Source organism: Mustela erminea, chromosome 11, assembly GCF_009829155.1.
Source record: "Mustela erminea isolate mMusErm1 chromosome 11, mMusErm1.Pri, whole genome shotgun sequence".
Lineage (NCBI taxonomy): Eukaryota > Metazoa > Chordata > Mammalia > Carnivora > Mustelidae > Mustela > Mustela erminea.
Window position 1 is genome coordinate 94,817,473 of NC_045624.1, and position 25,775 is coordinate 94,843,247.

A 25,775-nucleotide genomic window follows, 5' to 3' on the forward strand; every position below is an offset into this window, starting at 1 on the left:
AGGAGGAGATGTGAGAATCTTGGTTAGGAGTATTTTCAGGATTTTAGATAGAGATGTCCTGGTTTCCCACAGCGTGCTTGGACTGGCAGAGGGCACGGGAAAGGCTTGGCTGTCCCGGATCCCGGCCACTGAGGATTTCAAGTCACAGCCAGGGTCCCGGGGAGGGTTCCGGCGGTCTGCAGCCTTCCCACCCGATGTGTCCGAGGTTACTCTAACTCTCACTGTATTTCACAGAGAACAAACTGTGGTCACCAGCGGGGCGGTGGGCGGGGGTCAGGGACGCCGGCAATGGGGACTGAAGAGGTGGACGTGATGAGCAGCAGGTGACACACAGAAGGGCTACATCGGTGTTGCGTGCACCTGAGACTTACATAACCCGGTGTGTCCATTCTGCTTCACTAAAAGTGCACACGGGGCGAGATACACACAGGGTGAGCCCCAGGGGAAACGCACCCGCACAGAGCCGGGCGGGGAGCGGCGTACCTCGCCTGTGTCGCCGGAAGCCTCCCTCTGCTGCCGGATCAGCACGGCGCCCAGCACGTAGCACTTCCCACCAAGGGCTCCCGGCTGGAGGAGAAAGGGACACGTGAGACCGCTGGACAGACCACGCAGCTGGAACATGCTGCTCGCTGTGCTGGGACAGCCCCCGCCTCCAGCTCAGATGTCAGGACGGTCCCCCCTGCCCTGCTACAAACCCCCCACCGCCTTGAAGAGCATTCTGAGGAGGACACGGCTTCCTCGTGCTCTCTGGACCGAACCTGAAGCGTCACTTTGTGTCTTTTTCTAGAGTGTGTTGGGCGCTATCGTATGCGGCTGCACGCCACAACGGAAGTGGCATCAGAAGGACCGCAGAACGGAAGTGGGATCAGAAGGACCGTGGACCCTGAACATGGGTTCTTGCTGCACAGATCCACAGAAATGCGTATGTCCTTCGAGAAAGACAAGAAGGCTCTGTAGGTGCCTTTTCTCCCCCTTGGGATTCTCTTAATGACATTTTCTCGTCTCCGGCTTTCTTGTAAGAAGACAGTGTAGGATGCAGCTGGTACACAAAACAACCGGGCACTCGGGGAGGCTCGTGGCCCATGGTCGGTTGGTTCGAATTCAGCTCTGAGGGAGTCAAAAGTGATACGTGGAATTTCGACTGCTGGGGTGGGGGGACTACTGACCCCATGCTCTTCAAGTGTCGACTGTGTGGTGTTTGAGGAATGCAACACAAAGTCATTTTATTTTTTTAAAACAAGGAAGAAAATGAAAAATAAGCAGGGAATTGGGTTAATCTAGGAAATGCAGATTCCTTGGCAATTTTTTCTCAGAATTTGGGGAAATTCTCCTGGACAGGAGATTCTCCTGTCTCCTGGCAGTTTCCTGGATGCTCTCCCCATCCCGGGGTGCCCTGTGCCCCGTGTCGCAGCGTTTTGCATAGTGATCTAGCCCTCTGTCCCCACTGGCCATGCCCTTTCGTCCCACGCGACCTGGCACCTGCTGGTGTCTGGGTGTGCATGTGCGGCTGAGGCGGGTGTGCGGGGACGGGGAAGCAGCGGGAAGCAGCTGCTGGCCCACTGCCTCCAGGCCATTCAAGAGTACACGGAGTGGGGCGCCTGGGGTTACAGCTGGTGGCGTGTCCAACTCTTGGGTATTGGCTCAGGTCGTGATGTCAGGGTCGTGAGGTCTAGCCCCTCATGTCGGGCTCTGAGCTTAGCAAGGAAGTCGACTTCTCTCCTCCCGCTCTGCCCCTCCCCTGGCTCGTGCTCTTTCTCTCTGTCTCTCTCAAATCAATCGATCCATCTTGGAAAGAGAGAGCGCATGTGGCGTTGCCGGTCCGGCATCCTGGCATCCCTGTCCCACTGTGGCCCGCTGCCGCCAGGACCCCGTGCGGAGAGCGGACGGAAGCCCACCTGAGCGCCCGGCGGGCCGGCGGTGGGGGCGCCTGTCCCGTGCAGGCCGTCCAGCAGCGTGGTCAGACTCCAGCCCCACCAGTCCCCCACACTTCTCAGGCCTCCGGAGGCGCTCCCGGCTCCCCTGAACACGAGAGCAGAGACAACAAGTGATCTTTCTCTCACGAGTCAGAAGCACCTGCGGGCGTGAAGGCAGAGCCATGAGCAGTAGGAGGTACCATGCGACCCTGGGGAGCCCTCTGCTCCCCCGAGTCATATTGCAGGAAAGCTGTGACAAGTTCGGAGAAGATCTAAACCCCAGCCATCCAAGAACACAATTTTCATCATCCTGCCTCATCCAGCCACCCAATCTCAACCCCCACCCTAAAGAACACAGCGACGATGAGCTCTTCAAACGCCAGGCTGGTCGCATTAAACAGATGTGAGCGCAAGGCGGGCCACCACGCGGCTCCTGAGTTGCTGCTGCCCGTCCCCCTGGCTCCACACCCAGTGGCTGTGGCCGTAGTGTGGAGCGGACTGTGGTGGGAAGGTGTGACAGCTGGGGGCTGTCGCTCCCCAGAGCCCGCGTTCCACTTACCACCGCAGCTCAGAGACTGTCCCAGCGAGGGACTGGGAGTTACTATGTTGCTGACGGAAGCAGATTTTAGAGACCCTCAGGAAGTGCTTTAAAACCTAATAGTCATGGGCACCTGGGTGGCTCAGTGGGTTAAAGCCTCTGCCTTCGGCTCAGGTCATGGTCTCAGGGTCCTGGGATCGAGCCCCACATCAGGCTCTCTGCTCAGCAGGGAGCCTATTTCCCCACCTCTCTCTGCCTGACTCTCTGCCTACTTGTGATCTCTCTCTGTCAAATAAATAAATGAATAAGCCTTTAAGAAAAAAAAAACCTGACAGTCATGACAGAAACTGGACAATATAAAAGGGAAAGGAAATGATACTTCTTCCGAGAGGAAGAAGTGTCCTGTTAGTGACATGTTAGCGCTATGTCACTGGTGCATAGATTAACAGAGAAGCAAATGATGTCCACCAACACTTGCATGTGCCACAAATATGTTCAAACACGTCGCGGCATGTGGAAGTCAGTCTGGTGAGCCAGCGTATCTTACTGCTTCTATCTCCTTCTTACAAACTCACCCGTACCTGACTTCTATCTTTCCTTGGTTCGTCCACTTTCCGAGCCTAATCCAAGCTGAACCTTTATACGGTGCTGGTTCTCAGCTCTGCTCACAGATCGAAACCCTAGTAGAACCACAATTTGGAGGGACTGCTATCACTTCCTGACATTCACTCCCCATTGGGATGACATTAAAGAAACAGAGGCTTCAAGAAAGACTTAGATGTGGGGGCACCTTGGGGCTCAATCAGTTGAGCACTGACTCTTGGTTTCAGCTCAGGTCATGATCTCAGGTCCTGGGATCAAGCCCCACATCTGCCCTCAGCACAGAGTTTGCTTGTCCCTCTCCCTCTGCTCCTCCCCTACCTACCAAGCATTCTCTCTCTCTGTCTCTAAAATAGATAAACATTTTAAGGGAAAGAATGGAAAGACCTGCATGTGACCAGAGACCGCTGTCACACGCCCAGACTGTGCACAACTCACGCCTCGTTCTCAACACATGCGGAGAGCAGAGAGTGAGCCAAACCGTGCAAGAATGTTCTCACTCCGCATTAATTAGCTATTAAATAAAACAGGCCTACAGAGTGCACGAAATGTTGCAAAAATGACTCAGTAGTTCTCTCCCACTCACGGCTCTTGGACAGAGAGACTATCCCGTTTATCAGGGCTTTATTCGCTGGTTTGTTTCTGTTTTACTTGGACTTGCATGAAGACTTGACTGAGTCCAGAAAGGCTTCAAAGAAAACTCGACTATGACGGAATGGAACATTGCGATCATAGTTCTGGTGAAGACCTGAGGAATCTAGCAGCCCAACGGCCAAGCCTTGCAGACGGGGTCACTCAGCTCCGAGTCGGAGGACTTGCCTTGGGGGACTCTGCTCACAGAACAGAGCACGAGAGAGCCCTGGCCCTGAGTCAGACGTGATCCAGCTGAGCTTGGTTCTTCCTGGAATCTGGCAAACTCTAAGCCTTGAGACGCTGTCGAAGTTTCAGGATCAGGTACTGGGCGGGGTAGGGGTGGTGGTGGAGAGGGTCCCCCTGAGCATCCCAGTACCAACCGGGACACAGATGCCCCTGCCTGGTGGCCAGCCCACCAGAGGTAGTGGGATTTTGCATCGTGCAGGAAATATGGGTCCGTGACACCCGGGGACCAGCGCTGAGCGGGGTGCCTCCAAGGTGTCTACGGCTCGTGGGGACCATCATGCAAATATTATCTCGGCTGGGGCATTTCTGATTTGAGTACCAAGGAGCAACAATTCGCATGAGAAATATGTCAAGTAGCACTGACTCACGAAATACGAGATCAAAAGTAAACATCGAAGCCAGAAATAGCTCAGCTTTGCCTCTCCCTTTCCAGGGGTGGCCACGCAGTCACTCTGCTTTGCGCACGGCGCCCCCTGCTGCCACAAGCTGTGCTTTGGAGGAAGGGGGCGGCTGGAGAGCTGGCTGAACCCTGGTCCTTCATGCAAAGAGCAGCAGTTTCTGCACGAAGAGAGGCAGTTTCGTGGCTACAGTGCTCACCTGCAAGCAGGTGCCTTGCTGTGTCCCGCAGAGTGTCCAAACTCACGAACCCGGCGTCCACTAGTGGTTTCTATCCCTACTTTGCTCGCCCAGCATCTGAGCGGTATCAATCACTAGCTCTCACATGGAAGAAAACAAATACACCCTTAAATAGTAGATAAAACCAAACAGATGTGCCAGCCACCCACCTCTGTCCCCCCCAAAGCAGCAGAACTGGAGCGCATCAAATTGAATTACTTAGTCAAGGGCAACATACCCATAGGAAAAAAGACCGTAATGTGTTTTAAAATATTTTTCCAAGAGATGCCTGGGTGGCTCAGTGGGTTAAGTGTCTGTCTTCGGCTCAGGTCATGATCTCAGGGCTGGGGGAATCGAGCCCCACGCGGGGCTCCCTGCTCAGTGGAGCCTGCTTCTTCCTCTGCCTCTGAGGCTCTGCCTGCTAGTGCACACATGTTCTCTCTCTCCCTCTCTCTCTCTCAGAATAATAAAATCTTTAAAAAATAAAATAAAATAAAATCTTCTCCAGAGAAAGAGAAAGTTAATCTTGGAATATCGTGTTTTATTTCCACCTCCTAAACGGTAGTAAAGAATCCGTATGGGGTCCTGTCACGCCCTTCAGAATTCAAAGCCAAACGTCCTTGAAAGAACTATCAGACTGAATATTTTTGACAGGTGAAGCAAAGTCATTTAGTAACCACTGTCAAAAAAAAAAAAAAATGCCACCTGACGTTTCCACCTTGATATGCTTCCTGTCCCAATTTCAGAAAGGCTGAAACACAGAGAAAATTCTGGCAGTGCAAAGTGCTGCCTGTGGCTGCCTCTGCGTGTGACTGTCGTTGAGGGTTTTCTGCTTGTTGTTTTTCAGTCCTTCCATATTTACCTACAACAAACATCTGCTACTTTTACTTATTTAATTTTTAAGATTTTATTTTATTTGAGAGAGAGTGAGAGGGAGCACAAGTGGGGGAGGAGCAGAGAGAGAAGCAGCCTCACCGCTGAGCAGGGAGCCCAATGTGGGGCTCCATCCCTGGACCCTGGGATCATGACCTGAGCCAAAGGCAGATGCTTACTCCATGGAAACCCCTGGGCATCCCAGCATCTACTGCTTTTAAAAGTAGGACGAAACAAATGAGCACTTGAGAAGCAGTGGAGAACTCAAGGGGAATTATCACCACTCGGAATCTTGTGCCATTTCTTGTGAATCGCAAGTGTTTTTTCGAGGAACTTGTAACCTCTAGGCAAAAGCAACCCCACTAACCTGTCTTAGCGTCTTCGCACCCAGATCCTAATGTGCCTCAAAATATTGTTTCACTATTACCAAAATGAGATGCTTTGAACGTGCCCAAAGTCTGCAAAGAGAGGCCTCCCACGAACTGGGGGGAAACAGTGCCCAAGGCAATTTGACCACTTTTTCCATATTTCCTCTCTGGGACAGTGGCCAAGCGCCTTCCCTGAGCCTCTGTTTTGCAGAATTAAAACGTCCTGAGGGCGAGGACTCAATGGTCTGGGGGTCCCCTTCTTCTCGGACAGACTGTAGTAGCAGACAGACACGACTGGTTCAAAATAACGAAGTAACCCTCACCCTGAAACCCTGGCCTCCGGGTCCCTCATCAGTGTGTGCTGGCCACCAACAGCTGGTGCCGTGCCCGGGGGTCTGGAGAAGGTAGACAACATATCCTACCTCGTAAACTCACTCCGGATGGCTTGACCGAGAGAACGTTCGTCCCGGGAGCGCTGCCCACAGAGTATGAACACACGCAGAAGGAGCATGAGAGCGCACAGGCAGGTGTCTCTACGAGAAACACATCATACAGTGGGCACCACACGGAGCCTGGGGGTCCAGACCCAGCAAAACAGGTTTCGGAACTGACTTTTAAATCCTATTAAGTCCCCGGGTGAATTTTCCTAGAAGGTGTGAACTGTGTGCATTTTCTTCTGCACGTCGCCGTCCAATTTTCCCAGCACCGTTTTTAAAATCCGTTCTCCACCGCGAAGGGCCTCCGTGTCCTGTGAGGAAATCAGCCGAGCGCGTGTGCGCTGACCGACCACTGATACTGGTGTCTCGGTTACCGTGGCTTCACTTCGTAGTGAGCCCTAAAGCCACGTAGAGTCAGCCCTCTGGCTTTGTCGTTTTTTTTTCCAGAATCGTTTTGGTTATTCTGGTTCTTTTCCATGTAAGTTTTCAGATTAGCTAGCCGACATCTACAGAAAAGTTTGTGGGGCTTTGGTTGGGACTGATCAAGTCGGGAGGAACGGGCACCTTAAGACAAGTGTCCCAGAAGATGGGATGTGTGTCTCCATTTCTTTAGCTTTTCTCTGAGATCGTCCATTAGTGTCTTGTGGTTTTTGACATATCAATTCCGCACATTTTCTTCAATTTAATTAGAATATTCGAGATTTGCTGCAGAGACTATTCATGTCCTCTTGCAAGAGGCTGTCGTGTTTTTCTTGCCTCGGGCAGCGGCTGGGCCTCCGATGTGAGGTTTAATCAGAGTCAGACACAGGGAGCTCCTCACCTTGTTCCTGTTATTTAAAAGCCTACACTGTCTCGTCACGAGCGCGAGGCCAGGCGTACGAAACCCTGTGGAAGGGTTTCACAGACAGCCTTTATGACTTGAGGGCATTTCTCTCCATTCCCAGTTTGCTGAAATATTTTTCTTTCCCGTAAATGGGTGCTGAATTTTGCCACATGGTTTCTTCCCCGTCTGTTGAGATGAGCGCAGTTTCTTTACTCATCCCTCGCACCGTGGATCCAACTCACTGCCTCGTTCCCGCGTCTCCTTTACCCCAAAGGCAGCACTTCCATCTCTACTGGGTCTCGGGGCTTATTTGTTGAGATAACTGCTGTCCCACCCTCTCCGCGCCCTGCCTCCTAGGGACACAGTGTGTGCTCTCTGGTCAACCGCACGCTGGGACAAGAACGTGGTCAGACTAAGACCAGCCTCTTCGGGGTCGGTTACGTTCTTGGTGATCCGTTTCGGTCAGGAGACACATAATATAGAGTTCTTCCTCTCTCCCTCTTTTCCTTTTAAAGATCTCGTTTATTCATTTATTTATGTGTTTGACAGCGAGAGAGCGCACTCAAAGCAGGAGGAGGCAGAGGGAGAGGGAGAAGCAGACTCCCCGCTGAGCGCGGACCCCCACCCCCCGACACGGGGCTCGATCCCAGGACCCTGAGATCACGAGCTGGGCTGAAATCCAGAGTCGGACGCTCTACCATCGGAGCCCCCTGTGCCCCCCAAGGTTATTATAGGGGGTCCTGCCCCGCCTGCCTTGCACTTGGCTCTTTCTGGGTTCTGCTGATGGGCTCCCAGCAGCAGGGGTGCTGGGGGAGCTCCGTGCGTCTGTGGCTGTGCGAGGTGCCTCCCAGTTCCCACATGGGACCATGTGGCGTCCCATCTTCTCCGCAGGCTCACTGGCCGCCGCACGGGGACCAGCTTCCAGACTTCGGTACTTTAACTGGCCATCTCTCATCCTATGTGCAAGTGACGTCCGCCTTTCTCTTCTCGGTGAGTGGTCCACGTCCTGTTCTAAAGAGGCTGTTGCTCTTTTCCATTTTTCTGGAGCCTCTTTGTATTTGAAGATTAAGCCTTCGTCTGCTACAAATACTCTTCCTTGTCCGCCACTGCTTTTTACATAACGTATGACATCATCAATCTCGTTGCGCGAGATTTTCTTCTGCAAGTTTCACGTCACTAAATCTGCTTTCTCTTGTCATTTCTGGATTCTAAGTCACAGGAGGTTTTCCTCACCCACAGGTCATACACAGGCACGCGTGTTCTCCCAGGATGTGTATGGTTTTGTCACGTTTAAATCTTTATTCGTGGGGAATAAGTTTGTGTACATTGGGACAAAAGCATCCACTTGTTCATGTTTTTGCAATCCCACCCTCACGACCGTTCCGTTATTCCTCATTAAAAACCCCATCTTCTCCCCCAAAGAGCCGGAATAGCCCCTGCGTCACAGACTCGTGTGCCGTAGCCCTTGTACTCAGGTCTGGTTCTGGATTTCCGACCCGCGTCCCAGAGCTGTCCACCGCCCGCGCGCAGAGCCACACTCCGCAGTGGGGGCCTGGGCTCCGGTCGCGGCCGGCAGAGCGAGTCCCCACCGTCCGCGCGCAGAGCCACACTCCGCAGTGGGGGCTCGGGCTCCGGTCGCGGCCGGCAGAGCGAGTCCCCACCGCCCGCGCGCAGAGCCACACTCCGCAGTGGGGGCCCGGGCTCCGGTCGCGGCCGGCAGAGCGAGTCCCCACCGCTCCCCTCCTCGGCTCCCTGCGTCCGGCCTAAGGGACTGCGCAACCGACCAGATCCAATCAAGGAAAAGGGGAAGGGAGGAAAGAAAGGTCTCGAGGTCTTCGGTGGGGACTGTGTTGAAGTCAGACACGGATTTGGACAGAGCTTGAGAAGACGCGATGTTCACAGGACATTTGTGCATTTCAGGACCGCAGCGCTTTCCTGCGGAACTCGTGGGCATTTCCTCTCGTGGTGATGCCAGCGTGTGTTTGTGGTATTTTATCCCTTGGCCGCGGTAAAGAGACTTCTATCAAATCCTCTACTGGCTTGCACTGTGTGCATGAAGGACACTGGGTTTTGCATTTTAGTGTCACAACATGTTACTTTCTGTCTGCTTTTCTCATTTTCATTTTTGTAAGATTTTCCAGACTTTTCGGCCCGGCATATGCAGGAGTGATTCAGCCTCGCTCCAGATCTGCTGTCTCTGGACCCACTTTCCCTAGATGTCCCCTCCCCTGCAGCTGGGCCCCACCTGTACACCCTGCCCCCAGGGGCTGCGGGACCAGAGCAAGGCCCGACTGGCCGCCACCCACCTCAGGGCCACCCGTGTCCGGGTCTCTCTTCTCATCCTCTCTCTGACGGTGCTGAGCTGGGCCGCAGACGGCGGACGTGCCCAACGTAGGCGGCGAGCTCGCTGTCGGGCGGCCAGCATCTGTGGGGACGACAGTGCTGTGAGCTGGGGCCACGGATGGGGGTTGGATGAGGGTGGGGAGCTCCGGCACTCCGGCCAAGCCCAGGGAGCAGCAGCACTGTTCGTGCCTCCTGGGGCTGGGGACAGAGACACTTTGCGTGGGTCACCGACACCACGCTGGTGGGCAGTGGGCCGTACACAGTCCTTTCCTGGCCCAGGCCAACTCTGTGGGCAGTCTCACTGCACAGGAGCCAGTCTGGAGCCATTGGACAACAGCCTGGGTCAGGTGCTTGGGACACCTAGAGAATCAGGGACCTTCATCCTGGGAAGTCACAGATGCGGAACCCCAGGCCTGGAACCCTCCCCCCTTGAAGCCAATGCACCGTCCTGAGTCCTGTGGGGGACATGACACCAGGCTGGACGCCTTGGGAACGTGGGCACTCAGGTGTCCGGATTCAAGGAGTCAGTGGCCATCCCCTTGGGTCCGCCAGGCTTAGAGACGTGCTGCTCTCAGGAGGTGCGGCGCCGGCCCCACATCAAGGCTGCCCCTTGACAGACCTCGAAGTTCTCTAAATTATGGCCAAGCATCGGCCTCAATAGCTTGAACTAAGCTCACGTTCTCGGTGGTCTGATTTTCTGGGATGGGGCAGAAGGAAGGAAACGGGTCCTGTGCTCACCCACCGCGTCCGTGCACACAAAGGAGCAGAGAAAACTGAATCACACCCCAAAACACCGTTGACTTTGAATCCACAGAGTACGCGCGGAGGTGCCAGGCAGGGCTGGGCCGGGGCACGCACGGGGCCTCACCTCGGCCATCTGGCTGGCAGGATGGGGCGCGCGGGAGCTCGCACGCTCCTCCGGCTCCGAGTGCAGGTCTCTGGTGGCCGCGTGCAGGGACTCGGTGAAAAAGTGTGCATCGTCTCTCCTTTTCCAGGCAAAGCCCAGGGCGGCGAGGCCCACCTGGAAGGAGAGACCCGACGATGCGTCCACGGTCGCTGCCCCACGTCCCTAGTCATGATCCTACACAAGCTCGTGTCCCCTGCCCGGGATTCCCAGGCCCCCCGTTCCCCGAGCTCCATGTCCTCAAGTGAAAATAGGGTTCAAGAAATGCCCCCCATCCTGGGATGTGTGTGTGGACAGCACGGCACAGGCCTGTCTCCCAGGTTCTCCTCACACTCAGTCAAATGCGAAGACATGGGATCATGGGTCAGGAACGTGGAGCCCTCCCCCCACTCCCAGGCCCCGCTGATGCACAGTGACCCCGCAGGAGGCCCCCTGCCCCCGCTCACCAGAAGCGGCTGCGTGATGAAAACACAGCACAGCACGGACACCGTCAGCAGGTGCAGCCAGCGCACACACTGAGTCGGGTCGAACCTGTCCCCCCAGAGACAACAGCCGTCAGCACCTGCCTGCGTGTGCATGGGGACATCGCGCCTGAGGGCCCGGGCAGCAGGTGGCAGTGGGGCTGCATTGGGGAGGGGGCCTTGGAGCTGGCCATCCTGTCATTCTGCCCAATGTGGGGGGAGATCTGTCGGGAGGGGTCCAGTGGGATGTCACCCCCGTGAAGATGCTGAGCATGGAAAAGAAAGGAAAAGCCAGCACAGGGACATGGAGAGCACGGAGAGGGTAGGGGCGGCGGGGTGGGGAGCATTAGTTATAATAATGATAAATAAAGTTTGCATCTGCAGAGCACTGAGCAGGTGCCAGGCGGCGAGGACAGAGAGTTTCAGTAGCTCCTCCTAAAACCTTGTGGATTTTCCCATTTCCCAGCTGAGAAAACGGTCACAGAGGATTTTGTTGGTTTGTTTTCTAAGTAACTTGCCCGCCATCATTGCCGTCATCATGTAGAAAGGGAGGAGCTGGAGTGGGAGAAGAGGGAAGCTCCCCCTGCCCCATGGGAGCCCCGCTGGACTGCCCCAGGGATGCCGGGGACCCAAGCTGCCCAGGGAACCAGATGGGAGAGGCCACGGTGTGGACAGACAGATGGGAGTCATTGTACCAGCACACCTGGCCCAGAGCACAGCGTCCCGGGAGCTCTGCAGCAGCGTTCCCTTCTCCCCGGCCTCTCATCCACCGGAACTCCGTCCAGGCCAGACTGCTGTCGCAGAGCTGGCCGGGCCCAGTGGCCCTTTGGGGTTTGTAACGAATTCCTCATCCCCAGGGCCATGGGAGGGAGAAACGAGGACCCAAATTGCAATAGCCCATCTGGGCCCACACATTGCGTTACCAGAAACACCTGGAGGTTTTTGCTAAGTCCAGACTCTCCCGTCCAGACTCGGGGACATCTGAAAACCGTGACTGGTTACCTGTATCCTAGAAGTGCTGTCCCTACGCCACAGACCATGGAGACCATCCCGCAAATGGCCCACACTGCAGATGCTGACCAAGGCAGCAGCACCCGTAGCCACCGGAGAGCAGCGAGTCTTCCAAGCCCGCTGTGGGGAGCTAAGGGAGATCAGGAAGAGGTACATGTAAGAGACCTCATCACTTCTGTCCACCTGACTGTGGTCGTTGATTCTGTCAGTGGGCCTGGGCCGTGGGTGTGCAGACATCGGGTGACCGGTATTCTGGGCATGTCCATGAGGGGGTTTCTAGGGAGATGAACATGTAAATGGCTGGACAGAGGAAGGCGGGCTGCCTGCCCAGTGTGGGTGGGCCTCGTCCAATCAGGTGAAGGCTGGTCTACAAGAAAAGGCCAACCTTCCGGAGGAAGAGAGAGTTCCTCCTGCCCATGGGCTTTTGAGCAGGACACCTGCCTTCTCCTGTCTTGGGACTTGAACTGAAACACTGGTGCTCCTGGGTCTCTAGCTTGTGGACTGCGGGGCCTTCAGACCTGCCCGCCCCCGTGAGCGAGCGAGCCGGTTCCTTGTATGTACACACGCGCCCTTCCCACACCCTGTACCCGGTGCCACAGACTCGCAATTCTGCGCCGAGCAGCCAGGTCTACACAGCAGCGACACGGCTGCGTGTAGCAACCACCTTCCCTGGCCTGGAAGGAAAGGGGCCTCTCTTCCTCACATCCTCAGGGCAGAGCGCTTTTCACACTCAGTGTCCTCCATCAGCCGGATGGGCAGTCCGGGCCACAGGTTAGAGTTTCCACTGTGCGTGAAGGAGACAGAGGGAGGAGCGGGGAGGAAGGGGAGGGGTTGGGGGGGCAGGGGGCAGGGCAGTCGTGGTGGGGGGGAATGGGGGAGCAAGGGAGGAGGGGGAGGAGCCGAGGGGGAGGAAGGGGAGGAGTAGGGAGGAGAGGAAAGGGGGAGGAGAGGAGGAGGAGGGTGAGAATGGGGGGAGGGGGAGGACAGGACCAGAGCAGAGAGGAGGGGGAGGGAGGAGCAGGGGGAGGGGAGGACAGCACACAGAGGAGGGACCATGTGGGCAGCAGCGGCCTCTTGCAGGCTCCGCTGGGTGAGTCCCCTGGGGTTGACACATGATCAGAGGGTCCCCGCCCGTTTTCACGTCTCCAAGAGGAAGTCATGGAGCCCCGCTTTCTCAGGCGATCCCTCCAATAGGAAGACATCCCAGGGCCCGTCTGGAGGCAGCAGGCGGTCAGCTGACACAGACTCAGGAGCACCCGCTGATGGGGGGAACGCCAGGCAAGGGAAGGACACTTGCTGCACGTACAACGGGGACCCCGAGCCCAGGCGCTGTCCTGTCTTGAGGACCTCCCCCATGTCCGGTCGGTGGGGCGTGAGCCTTTGTGCTCTTCCACCCCCCACCCTGGCCGGGCATGGGTGCGGGGTGCTATCCCCAGGGCGTGTGCCCTCCTCATTCGACCAGCCCCAGCATTGCAGGACGCCAGTCCCAGGCCCCATCCACATACGGAAACCAGAGCATTTATACCCCACACCCCACTGCATGGGGTGCTGTGAGGATCAGCCCAGCCACACCCGGCTGCCTCCTGCTGCCCTTGCCACCTCGCCAACCACGGTCCACGGAGCAGTGTCCACGGTCAGTGCCGAACCTGGGTGACCTGGAGCCGGGAAGTACGCGGCTCATGCACCTGCAGCCCTGCGCCCCGCAGCCATGCACACCTGCCCTGCCAGGCCCTGGACAGTCCCCCTGGACAGCACTGACCGGAGGCTTAGCCGCCCCCTGGGGGCCCCATCCCCGCAGGTTCTCCACTGAGCTACTGGCTCGTCCGAAGCTATTGCGAGTCACGCTGCTCCACAGCAACTGAACCCTATTCCTGACCTTTTCAAGATGTGAGCAAACTCACATGCGTATATATCAGAAACTTGGGAACAGAACCATGGTTGTTTCAGACGGGCTGGGTGTCATGTGACCAGAGCATCCGGCCTCATTGGGTTCAGCTGCCGCTGGGTGACCCCTACATCTCCCAGGGGCCGAGGACACAGAAGGGGCCCAGCATTGTAGCCAACGTCACCTTGCACACGGAGAATGCCGTGGGTCCCCTTCTCCCTCGGAGCCTGCTGGCCGGAGTCAGCTCTGCGGCCCCCCTGCTCTGGGGATGGACAGCCCGCACTTTGGCGACCTGCTGCCCTCCCATGGGCTCTGGCGTGCCCTGAGGGACCCTGACCCTGGAAGAGACAATGTCGGGGTGAGGTTAACACCTCAGCGCCCGCAGTTCCCTTTCCATATTGTGTCCTCTGTGGCATGGCTTGTGAGCTTTCTTAGGAGTTGGGCCATGACCTCCATGAGCCTCAGGCTGGGGAAGGTTCTGGGGAGGAGGAGCGGACCATCTTGGGACCAGCTCACTCGCATCTGTAGAGGGTGGCGGGGTGCCCGCAGGCAAGGACGGGATGGCTGCGGCCAACAGGGATGCCACCTGCCCTCCGGGAGGCCGACCCGGACCCACCAGTGCAGAGCTTGGGCAAGGCTCACTGTGGCAGGGCAGAGAGGCGGCCCTGCACAGGGAGCAGAGGGGACCAAGGCCTGCACAAGTGGGAGCTCTCAGTGGGGAGGCAGAGATTGGAAAGCACAAGAACCACATGTCCCCCAAACGTCAGGACAGACCAGCAACTGCACCCCTCTCGCATGGCCTCCACTGGGGCTCCTGACAGCAGACCTCGAGCTCCCTGGGGAATGAGTCCATCTCTCCGCAGGATCCGCCCTGCTCGGGGTCCCCGCGCTGGGCCTGACCAGCTGTGTCCAGGCCACGGCCGAGGGAGACAAAGAGAAACAGAGACACAGAGACACAGAGAAACAGAGACATAGAGACACAGAGAAGCAGAGACAGAGAGAAGAAGAGACACAGAGACACAGAGATGCACAGCTGTATTTACCTCTTGCATCTTATGGGTGTCTGCCGTCCTCCCGCGGGAGTGAGGGCCTGCTTTAAACAAAGTCTGAGTTAGGACGTTAAAGCCGGGATCTAGGGTTCTCTGGGAGACAGCCTCCCTCAGGAAATAGGCCTCCCCGAGACACAGGATGTGGCTGCCAGTGTGGCCCGCCCGCAGGTCATGGGCTGCACGGCACCCTTGCGTGGGCTTTCACGCGGATGGAGTGAAGCTCGCTGTCCTCACAGTGAACAGCAGCGAACACGGGGAACGGGAGACCGAGGTGTCCTCTGCAGGACGGGGGGCGGAGACTTCACCGCTAGCCATCGCTGTGGTTCGTAAACAAACAGGAAACACCTTCCAGGATTTTTCTAAACACACACTTACCCTGAGCTGCCTCCGCTGGCGCTCTTCTCAGGGGCAGGCAGGGCTGCGCACGGGACGGCCTGCTGGCTTCCTGCAGAAGGAAGGAGGCTGCTGGGGACGGGCGTCCTACTGTGTGGAGGACCCGGGCCAGCAGGGCACGTGGACAGGCCTCCCCATACCTGGCTGAGCCTCAGCAGCAGTGACAGGAGCTGTGCCCCGGGAGTAGCCAGCAGCGTGCACAGGAGCCCTGTCTGGAAGGACCCAGCAGTGGCATCGGGGGTGCCGAGCACCCGTGGGAGCTGTAGGAAGGCAGCAGTGAGGATACGAGGAATGGGTCTGCTGTAGTCACCAAGGTCTTTAACGTAAATGGGTACCCTATGTTTAACCAAAGCCCTGTCTCCCTGAACTCTCGGAAATAATGGAAACACGCAAGGAATCCTTCTGTTTTTCTAAAATACACATCTCTCCAAGTTGAACGAACGTGTGCTGGGTGCCTACTTCCTGCTGGGCAAGCTTCCTGTGCCCCTGGCTGAGTCCTTGCCACGATCTGATGAGAAGGCGTCCGTGTCCCGGACACATTCTATGTCCCCAGCATGAGCAGAGAAGATCAGACAAAGGGTCAACTGACCCCAGAGGGGAGGGCGAGTTCAGGACCTCGGCCCGTTCCTGTCCCAGCCGACCCTGCCTTTCAAATTCTTGCTGCCCGGATAGATTTATCTGGCCAGAGGAGTTTTTAAATTTAAAATAACTGCCAACTTTGGAAAAAAAGAAAAAATCCAGGAGTGTGCTCTGGGGATAGTCCAGAATGCTCACTCCGGAGAAGCCACAGTCAGTGGCACCATGAGGGTGCGAGCTCTGCGTGGCAGGGATCACGGAGGGAGGCCTGTGTCGGCCCCACCCTGAGCCCACCGCCCAGCAGTCCCTGCCCCTGCCTCCAGCTCCGTCCAGGCCAGCCTCCCCTCTGTGGCACTCAAGGCACCGGGCTCCCTCCCCCGACTTGGAACCTTTCTGCTAGGACTGAGTTTCACTAACGCCGGGGCTGAGAACCTGTCGATGGCCGGTCTGGGAAGCGGAAGCCGCTTCCAGGAGAATCCAGGGCCTCCCACCTGCTCTGGTCCTGCCGCCGTGAGCAGGGCGGAGAGACAGGTGTACACGCACAGCAAGGCGAAGGCCACAGTGAGGCGTGCGGTGTGCGGGAAGCCACTGGGGGACGGCCGGCTGTACACGGAGGTCCAGACGTGGAAATCCTCTAGGTACTCCGTGAACTTGGAATACAAGAGCTGAAACAGACCGGGAGAGAGACGCTGGACCAACGGCGGGAACTCCGGGTGGGCAGGCAGTGATTCTCTGGGCGATGCCACTAGCTTGTCAGCTCGTCGGCCCAATACTCGCTCGGCACCCTGGACCTGCGCTGGGGCACCTGCGGCTCTGGGACAAGCTGTCCCTCCGTCTCTCCCATCTCACCCCCCAGCATCTTCACGCCCTGCTCCGTGGACCTCCGTCTACAAGCCCTCCCCGTTCCCAGCACGCTGCCTGCAACACAGGTGATATTCACTGGACTCTGACCACACTGCAGGCTGGGAGCACGCCTGGCCCTGGGTGTCCTCGGCAGCCCTGCAGCAACGGCCACATGGCGGGCAGCTCGCCACCTACAGAATCGCACTGGGTACAAAAGGTTCAGTTCGACCCGAGGAGCGCTCAGTGCTCAACGCTATTCTAGGAAACCCGTGACGAGCATTAGAACACAGAGGCAAATCCAGGGAAAACAGGTTTAATGAGATGAGGATGTATCTTCGGGATGTGGCTCAGTCGGTGGGGCAACTGCTTTTGGCTCAGGTCATGATCCCAGAGTCCCGGGATCAGTCCCGCATCAGGCTCCCAGCTCCACGGGGCGTCTGCTTCTCCCTCTGACCTCTCCCCTCTCATGCTCTCCCTCCTTCTCTCTCTCAAATGGATAAATGAAATCTTTAGAACGAAAAAAAGAATATATCTTCGTCAATGGACTGGCCAACAGGTGGTCTCGGGACTAACACGTACAGACTTCTCCCCACAAGTTCTCAAGCAAAACAGCTGGAGAATGAACACGACTGTTTTGTCCGTCATGATCGCACACAGACAGACACTGGTCTGAGGGAAAGTGCCGGTCAAGCCAGGCCCTTAGCTGTGCGGGGCTGAAGACTTTCCACACCGCCCGTGCCCGTGGTTATTGTCTTACTCTGTCGGCAGCACCCATGTGGTGAGCCCGGCCCTCTCGCCCATGACAGGTGGTGACAGGGACACGCTGGAGAGAAGGATCTAGTGACATGAGAGGACACCGGCCTTCCCTGGCCTCCGCCCGCCTGAGGCCAGCTGCAAAACTGGGCTCTGGGAACACAAAGTCCCCATCAAGGGGTCTCTACGACTACAGGAAAGAGAAACACCACGTCCAGCTGGCACACCCGGCCCTTCAGTGACGAGTCTACAGAAAAGTCACGGGGACAATTCGCCAGAAAGTGCAAAATGCCTAAGCGTCATCCCGACTGGACCAAACCCTCTCCCAGAAGATCAGGGACGCGCGTAGAGCGAGGTTCATGGGTGTTTGCTGAGATTCTTGGTCCTGTCTTTGCCCTCGATCGCGTGCATTCGGCCCCCAGGTCACGCCTGGGCCATCTTGGGGTTCAGGATGCACAGGGCGCTGCCGTCCTTACCTAGTGGCCCTTCGGACCCCGCAGACCTCGGGCAACAGTAAATTCTGCAAATGTTATTACGTCACGGCAGCAGTGCCTGAAGAGGGACTCATCCTCGCCCACACTGGCCCGCTCAACGCCCCGTTGACGGCACGGCCACCTTGATGCCAGCTGTAGTGCGGTTTAGGGAAACAGCCACAGAGAGAAGCAGCACTGGCATCGCAGCCGGCCAGCCGGTCACCTACCTTCCAGAAGCCGAGGCCCCAGCACAGGCAGCCCAGCTCCCGCTCCACACGGCCGTCCTCCCTGCTCGCGGCCAGCCAGCACTCTGCAGGGAAGATCCAGCTCCTCCTGGGCCCAGGCCCCAGCTCTCCCACCATGATGTGGCTCACATACCAGGCCGGGGAGGGCCCACAGCTATCGTGCCAGAGGCGGATGCCCCGGAGCGGGCCCAGCAGAGCGGGGGTGCTGAGGATACACACAGCAGCCACGGTCAGGACGGGGTCTGGGTGGTGGGCGCCCCGCAGGGCAGCCTCAGCCTCAATTCTCACCCTCAGAGGCACCTCGGACCTGTCAAGCCATGCACTATGACCCACAGACCCCCTCTGGAGCGTGGGGGCACAGACAGGGAGCTCCCACAGGCCCCTGGCCATGCTGGTCAGTAATCCCATGCTCCACTCCCACACGCCTGCCAGCCCCCTAGAGCCCCGTCCACCCCAGCTCCCTCACGTATCTGTGTCTGGCGTGGACGAGTCTGGAGCTCATCTCTTCTTAGTGAAGGCGGGACCCAGACTGACAGACCGTACACGAGGTTCTCCAGGAGAAAAGCATTTAGTGCAGCTTCTCCCCATTGTCTGAACCACTTGGACTCCTGGGAAGTGACCCTTCCCGTCCAGCCACACTATGGTCTTTGCACGGCTACGGGTCCTTGCTCTTCCCAATGTAGGGGGACCCAAATTAGCTGAGCGGGCACCGCGCTGTCTGAGCACCCTCAGCGTGTAAACTAGCCACCCCCTTGCACCCTCCCGCATGAATCTACGTCCAACAGCACCGTGAAGGACTTCGTAAGACTGTCTGTGCACAGAGCCACACCATTCGGACGGGCCTTGCTCACCTCAGGACGAAAGTGTGTCTGGAATTCCTTTTGAACAGGGGCTTCTCCGGACAGTAGAGTTCTCTGGGTTCTGAAGACCCGTTCTTACCACGTAGAACAATGTAAACCTTGAGACCAAAACACAAGGTAGGGGTTTGAGATTCTGGACACAGAACACTAAGCTGAGTCAGAAAGGGGTATCGCCACCTAGCCCCCAGCCTTTCCAGAGCCTTCTGGCTCAACGGACCAGTCCTGTCCCTGCATGGCCCCTCCCACGCTCCCCCAGGAGAGGCCTGGAAAAGAGTGCTCATCCTGCCCGGCTGGCCAGATTTCTGTGTATTTGATCTAACTCGGATTCCCTAGGGCATGTGTTGGTCTCAGGAGGGAGTGGACAGACAGTGGGCGTGTCCTCCTCCCTCTGTTCAGACGGAGACTGGGAAGGCCTGAGGGCCCTCCGGGCGCTGTGGCCATGACCGGGCTAGATGAGGTGCCTGCAGACACACATTCCCAGCTGCACGGGGCTCACGACTCCCCACCGGGATGAGTTCTGTGGCTCAGAAACACATGATCAATCTTTCATTTAGGAAAGTTCCTTATTTATTTCCAGTTTTAAAAATCCTTCTCCATCGCAAAGCACACATTTTCTTTGAGAAGCTTCTAAACTTTGTTTTAGTCTGCAAGTCTCCAGTCTTGTGGAGCTGCTTTGGAGTGTAACGTGAAGTAGGGGGTTACTAGAGCTTTCTTCCATAGGAAAAGCCACGGTTCCCCGGTATCTTGTGGAACGGCCCCTTTTCCTCCCATCCTGCCCCGTGATGCCCAGCTCCAGCTGTACCCGCATGCCCTCGTCTGTCTGTCTGCCTCACATGGGGCTGGACGTGTGGCTGCTCTCTACGGAGAACATGGAGGGGCCGAGGATTGGGGGGTGGCCCTGAGGACAAGGAAGGCTCACATCGGCAGGCACGAGGGAGTGCACGGTGGGGGAAAGGAGCCCCCGACTCTAGAAGGAGGAATATGGGGCAGCTGGGAAGGTCAGTCTCCACGCGGGGCATGTCGGGGCCGTCACTCACACCATCCACAGCCTTGCACACAGAGTGCTCCACAGAGTGCGAGTGCCAGGATGACCCACTTACCTTGGCACTGCAGCGGGTGGGGGACCGGAAGCCTGTGTCCACGACAACTGCATACAGCTGATGGCCGGGAGGAGTATCTTCTTGCAGAAAAATGTAACCAGCTTTCTCCTTCTCCTGACGATCTTCACGTCGGCTTTTAGTAAGCAGAAGTGCATAGAGCACCGTAAAAATGACAATCGAAATGCTGGGAAGCAGGTTCTCCGGGCGTCTGTAAATGAGAGGAGAGGAGCAAGTGGTGAATTATAGAAATCAACGTTCGGGCAAAGACTAGCCAACGCCCCCCACACTGGCTCACACGCACCCACAGTCACAAGCACTCTCACATGCACGTTCTCACACACGCACACATGCACACAGCAGCCCACACTGGTCTTCACTGATAGGTTTGTAAATGCTTGTCTGTCGTGTAACTGCGAGGAGGGCAGGAGACCAAGCAGGGAAGGGTGGAGGGGACTGCGAGGCCTCTGCCGTCCCCTTGCTAGGACAGGTCTGAGTCCCTCAGGGGAAGGAGCCGCTGGAGGCCGACTCAGGCATAAGGACTCGGACAGAGACGCCTGGTGAGACACCAGCTTCTGCATCTGAAGCCCGTGTGGGGCGGCCACTCAGGGCCTCTCTCCGAGGACCTTTCTTGGAGAAATGTGGTAAGAACAGCCATCTTGCTGCTTCTGTGAAGACTCAGCAGAACAATGTCCGCAAAGTGCTTCATGTGGGCGTATCAGACGCTCCCTCCCTCTTGGAGACCCTGCCTACGTGCCCCGTCCCTCCCACCCCGTGTGGTTGGGCTGCCTGCTCCCCACCGCACCTGGCCCTCGCCTCCTGCTCCCTGGCATCGGACCTGGCCAGACCCCTCCAGACCCACAGAGTGGGGGTCCACCATGAGTCAGTGTGCCTGGACCCCGACCTGGAGTCTCACAGGACTCTGATGGGGTTTCCAAGGGCTGGCAGGTGCTTCACGGGGACGCTAGTTCCCCAGAATACACCTGTCCCTGCCTGACTCGAGGTGCTGCCTTTTATCTGGGTGTCCCCAAGCCCTGTTCCCCCTCAAGTCATATCTGAAAGCACAGTTGAACAGCTGTCCTGAGTCCCACTCGCTGGACACCTGGTGGCCTCACTGTCAGTGGCGTGTCAGTGAGGTCACTGTGGCGACCATGGTGTCAGTGACCCACTGGCTGCTCTACAGAGCAATCAGCTCTTTGACGACTCATTCAGTAACACAGCATGGAAGGTTCCCCACTACATCAGCACGAGGGAGACCTGACGCTCTGAAGGAAATGCCGACCCTGCCACCAATTCTCATTCCACAAACCCCCACTCGGTGTCTGCTGTAGCCGAGCCCGGTCGGGGCTCCGTATGTGTGACCGGGCAGAGGGCTCCTGCCGGCACAAGCTCACCCTCTACTCACCCACAGTTCAGAATCCAAATACACGTGTTCTGTGTAAAACACGGGCCACAGAACCAAGCTTGAGTTGAAATCCACTATCTAAACTGGGACACTTTCAGGGCATCTGGCTGGCTCAGTTAGAATAGTGTGTGATTCTTGATCCTGGGGTCGTGAGTTAGAAAAAGCAGCTAAAAGGGGACTTTTGAAGAGGAAGAGGGAGCTATGAAAACGCACAAAGCAGGAGGGCACACACCATGTCATCGCTGACGAGACTGCCCCAGTGAGTTCCCACCCACCAGGGTCATGGTGAACCGAAGCCGAGCTGGATGAGACATGTGCTGACTGTCTCAGGGTTTTGTGTCTCCTGTCCATGGATGTAGGGATGGACAGACAGACAGAGAAGATTCCAAAACTCAGAACAGTAACAGGTGACATGGGTTTCACACATCTGTGATCTAGAAAACGGAACTCACCTCTGCCACTTGGAAACGTCACTCATTGAAAAGGTGGCATTCAGGCTTCTTCTCGCAACAGATGCCGGCGCGAGGCGGTCGTAGCTAGGAGGGAGACGCGGGTTAGGACGCCAAACGTGTGCTGAGAGCGGCATCTACAGTGTCACGTATGCAGGTTAAAGGAGGGGCGGAAAGGCTGATGGGTTCTAGTCATTCTAACCTCATGGGATGGCTCAGTGTGCACCCTGTGCATGGTGTGGGTCAGCCTGGAGCCCTGCAGGTGTAAGCCCAGCCCCACTGTGGGCAGACACGCGGCCACTGACCAGAGGCGGGCACCACCGTCCACCCACAAGGGTGTTTCAATAGACGTCTATAGCTGTCACCTCGGCGGGGGACACAAGAGCCCTGGAAAGCCAGACCCTGCTCTGCTAGCGGCTGCAGCCCGGAGGGAGCTGGGCCTGCAGACAGGGAGGGGTGCACAAACCAGGTACTGCAGCCGTTTTCACAGGGACCCGGGGCCAGGGAGGCCAGGCACCGGGCCCCACATGGAAGAAAGTATAGTGAGCTTCTAAAAGTCTCGAGCTTGTCCTCAACAGTACGTCTGTACCTGCAGCTCACTTTCTCCGGAGATGTTCCTGGCCGTGGAGAGAAGCCTGTGGATTTCCACTCCCTCTCTTCCCAGAAGAGGCACCGCACCCACTGGAAACACACCGTGTAGTTCACTGCCCGTGCGAAATGTTTGTTTGGAGGGCGTCTGTCGTAGTCAGCGTCTAGTAAGGATAAATATCCCAAGTGGGTGTCTAAAGAGGGAAAAACAAACACACCTGAAATTTGCAGAAAGGCGTAATGTATTCCCAGGGGGCCAGAGCAGTGGGCAGCAGGGCAGGGGGCAGGGCTGGCAGGGGAGAGGCTGGTGGGGCAGGGGAGAGGCCCTCTGGCACTGCCTCTCCTAGGGCACGGAAGCTGGGAGGAAAACGGGTCCAGGCAGGCCCCCCACTGCCGATTTTCCTGGGGGCTGGCAGAGTGTGAGATATGTTTGCCTACATGCCAGCACCCTCTGGACACCCTGAACGGGCCACCCCCTGGCCAGGAGACACAGGACCCTGGAGGCAGCTCCCCCAGCTCCACACAGCCCCTTCCTGCTTCTCCTTGGCCCGTCAGTCGGCTGCTGGTCCTGGGTCTGCGCGGTCCCCGTGAGGACAGCACAGTGACCGTGCATTGTTAGTCTGTCACTTGGGAGTAACTTTTTATGTTTAAAAGGAAAAATATTTGACATTCCATTTATTTAAAATTTGTCCCTAAGACTTTTTTTTAAAGATTTTTAAAAAGATGTATTTATTTATTTGAGAGAGAGTGGGGGCAGGGGTAGAAGGAGAGGAGAGAAAATCTCCAGTAGATTCCATGCTGGGCACGGAGCCCGACGTGGGGCTCGATCCCACGGCCCTGAGATCATCACCTGGGCCAAAACCAAGACTTGGACACTCAACTGACCGAGCCACCCAGGCGCCCCTTGCCCCTGAGACTTTTTATTAAGCAATGTTGGGACAAGTAGCTACTAACCTACTTGTAAAAATAGGAAATCAGATCTGCATCTCATGCCCTCTATAGCACCATCAATCAGAGATCTAAATGCAAGCTCACAGGGCCGTGCAGACACAAAAAGAAATCATAGATGCGAATGATCTTCTCTCATAACCTGGCATAAGGAATGGATTTCTAACAAGGACTCACTCACAATCTAAGGGTAATTTTTTAAAAGTTCATAAACATTATTTTTTTTTTTAAAAAAAAGCTTTTGCAAAGCAAAACAGCTCAATAAAAACAAAGTTGGAAACTGTAGAAGTCAAGAAAAAATAAACTCAAGACAGAAATGGAGGTATATGGACCGCTCACAAAAAAAAGGAGGTAAGGCCTTTAAGTGTATAAAGAAATGCTCATATCACAACATATATTGCATATTGAAATTACCATTTCTCAAGTAAGCATCTGGAAAAATTCAAAATCTTGAAAACAGTCTGTTGGCGAAGCTATGGGGAAACAGACCCTGTGTTCATACTGGGCGGGCTGGATATGGGGTTTGGCCACATTTACGGAAACTGCACATACGTGTGCCCTTCGACCCTGGAACACCGCATCTAGACTCTTCCTATGTCCTGGGTAGCTACATTTTTTAGCCTTTTTAATAAGGCTTAGACAACTGAACAATAGAAATGCCTCACATATTTTTTAAAAATTAGATAAAAACTAAAGGAGATCATGGGCACCTGGCTGGCTCAGGGGGTTGGGCATGTGACTCTGGATCTCAGGGTTGTGAGTTCAAGCACCATATTGGGGTAGAGATCACTTAAAAACAAGCAAAAAAAAAAATTTGAAAGCAAGCAAACAAGCAGAAAAAGCAAATGGAAAACAGTGACCCTTCATGTTAAACATATTTAGAAAAAAACCAGTAAACCCAGTAGTCCATAAAACTGACAGTGGAAGTCCATCCTGAAAAGAACTAACCCAAGCAGTTTTGACGTGGTACTCTTGGGATGACGTATCCTAAGAATGTAAAGTAAGACCTAACAGAAACAAATGAGTGGTTAAGCAGCTGCCTTCAGCCAGGTCATAATCCCGGGGTCGTGGGATCGAGCCCCGCATCGGGCTCCCTGCTCAGTGGGGACTCGGCTTGAAGATTCTCTCCCTGCTGGTGCTCTCTCAAACTCTCTCCTCAATAAATAAATAAAACCTCCCCCCACCAAGATTTTATTTATTTATTTGACAGACAAAGAGGGGAAAGCAGGCTCCCCGCTGAGCAGAGCCCGATGCGGGGCTCGATCCCAGGACCCTGAGATCATGACCTCAGCCGAAGGCAGAGGATTAACCCACTGAGCCACCCAGGTGTCCCTAAATAAAATCTTTTAAAAGAAATAAACTGCCACCGAGAATCTGAGTTTGATAACAGATTTGTCCATTTTGAAAAGAAAGGAAGGGGGCTCAGCGGGACGGGTTCTCAGAGGAAGAGTCACATCTCGTATGAATATGGAGACAGGGGACAGGTGCATGAGCCAGGAGGCATCCCCGTGCAAGGACCACAGCCCGCAGAATCAGCTGGACCTGCGTGTTGATGCCGCTGGGAACACCCCCCCCCCCCGCCCCCACAAAGCACACTATCTGTTTGTTGCCTTCGGGGGAGAACAGAGACCCTGGTAAGGGCTGCAGGAAGGCCCTGGAGTCACAGCTGCCAACCCCAGGCAGCAGAGCGGCCAAAAGGAGAGGTAGACACAGGTGTCAGAGGAGCAGTCAGCAGAGAGACCTTGGGGACCGGGGAAGGTGACTCAAACAGGCCAAAGTGGAATGCTGAAGGCCAGCGAGGGGGTGGGGGGGTTGGACGTGAGGAAGGGAGGCAATGCAGGACAGCAGCAGGACTGTGGGGAGCCGCCGGGAAGGTGCCGGGACGGAGATGACCGTGGTCAGGCTGCGCTGAGACGGGCCACCTGCTCAGACGTGGCTTCCTGTCTCCACCACAAGTGAGGAAAGATACTGCTATCTGTGCCCACTTTCTTGCAGCACATGTCATCATGCGAACAACTACAGATTGTGGCACCAGGCGCGCCTGGGCAGTGCAGTCAGCTGAGCGTCCGACTCTTGGTCCCGGCCAGGGTTGTGATCAGCTTAGGTCATGGGATCGAGCCCCACATCAGTCTCTGCTCTCGGTGTGGAGTCTGACTTGGAGCCTTTCTCCCTCCCACTATGCCCCTCTCTGCTCTCTCTCTCCAATAAATAAATGAAATCGTAACAAAATAAAAAGAAACATAAACATCATGGGGCCTTGCGCACTGACCTCTCAGAGGACCAGTAGGGACATACACGTGCACTGTCTGCTCGTCCCAGACGTAGACCTTCTTCACGAGGAAGTCAGAAGGAGTCGGCTGCTCAGAGAACCTGGGATGGAAAAACAAAGCAACAGTGTCAAGTTCTGTTTGTTGTTTCCTCCCAAAGACCTCAGTCATAGGGTTTC

General features: G+C 56.1%; 1 protein-coding gene across 1 annotated transcript in view; it reads right to left on the reverse strand.

Annotated features, from left to right (window-relative positions):
* PKD1L1 (polycystin 1 like 1, transient receptor potential channel interacting) overlaps positions 1-25,775 on the reverse strand; it is an 80,055-nt gene that overhangs the window by 11,923 nt on the left and 42,357 nt on the right. The window contains exons 27-44 of the mRNA XM_032304428.1: positions 25,599-25,699; positions 22,383-22,575; positions 21,797-21,880; positions 19,943-20,150; positions 18,834-18,940; positions 17,965-18,187; positions 16,160-16,333; positions 15,233-15,352; positions 15,075-15,144; positions 14,694-14,740; positions 13,835-13,988; positions 11,757-11,895; positions 10,740-10,824; positions 10,258-10,410; positions 9,353-9,471; positions 6,209-6,319; positions 1,896-2,019; positions 484-567 (exon numbers count right to left, since the gene is read on the reverse strand). Coding sequence (XP_032160319.1) covers positions 484-567; positions 1,896-2,019; positions 6,209-6,319; positions 9,353-9,471; positions 10,258-10,410; positions 10,740-10,824; positions 11,757-11,895; positions 13,835-13,988; positions 14,694-14,740; positions 15,075-15,144; positions 15,233-15,352; positions 16,160-16,333; positions 17,965-18,187; positions 18,834-18,940; positions 19,943-20,150; positions 21,797-21,880; positions 22,383-22,575; positions 25,599-25,699 — 2,296 coding nt within the window. The remainder of the gene's footprint in view (positions 1-483; positions 568-1,895; positions 2,020-6,208; positions 6,320-9,352; positions 9,472-10,257; positions 10,411-10,739; positions 10,825-11,756; positions 11,896-13,834; positions 13,989-14,693; positions 14,741-15,074; positions 15,145-15,232; positions 15,353-16,159; positions 16,334-17,964; positions 18,188-18,833; positions 18,941-19,942; positions 20,151-21,796; positions 21,881-22,382; positions 22,576-25,598; positions 25,700-25,775) is intronic.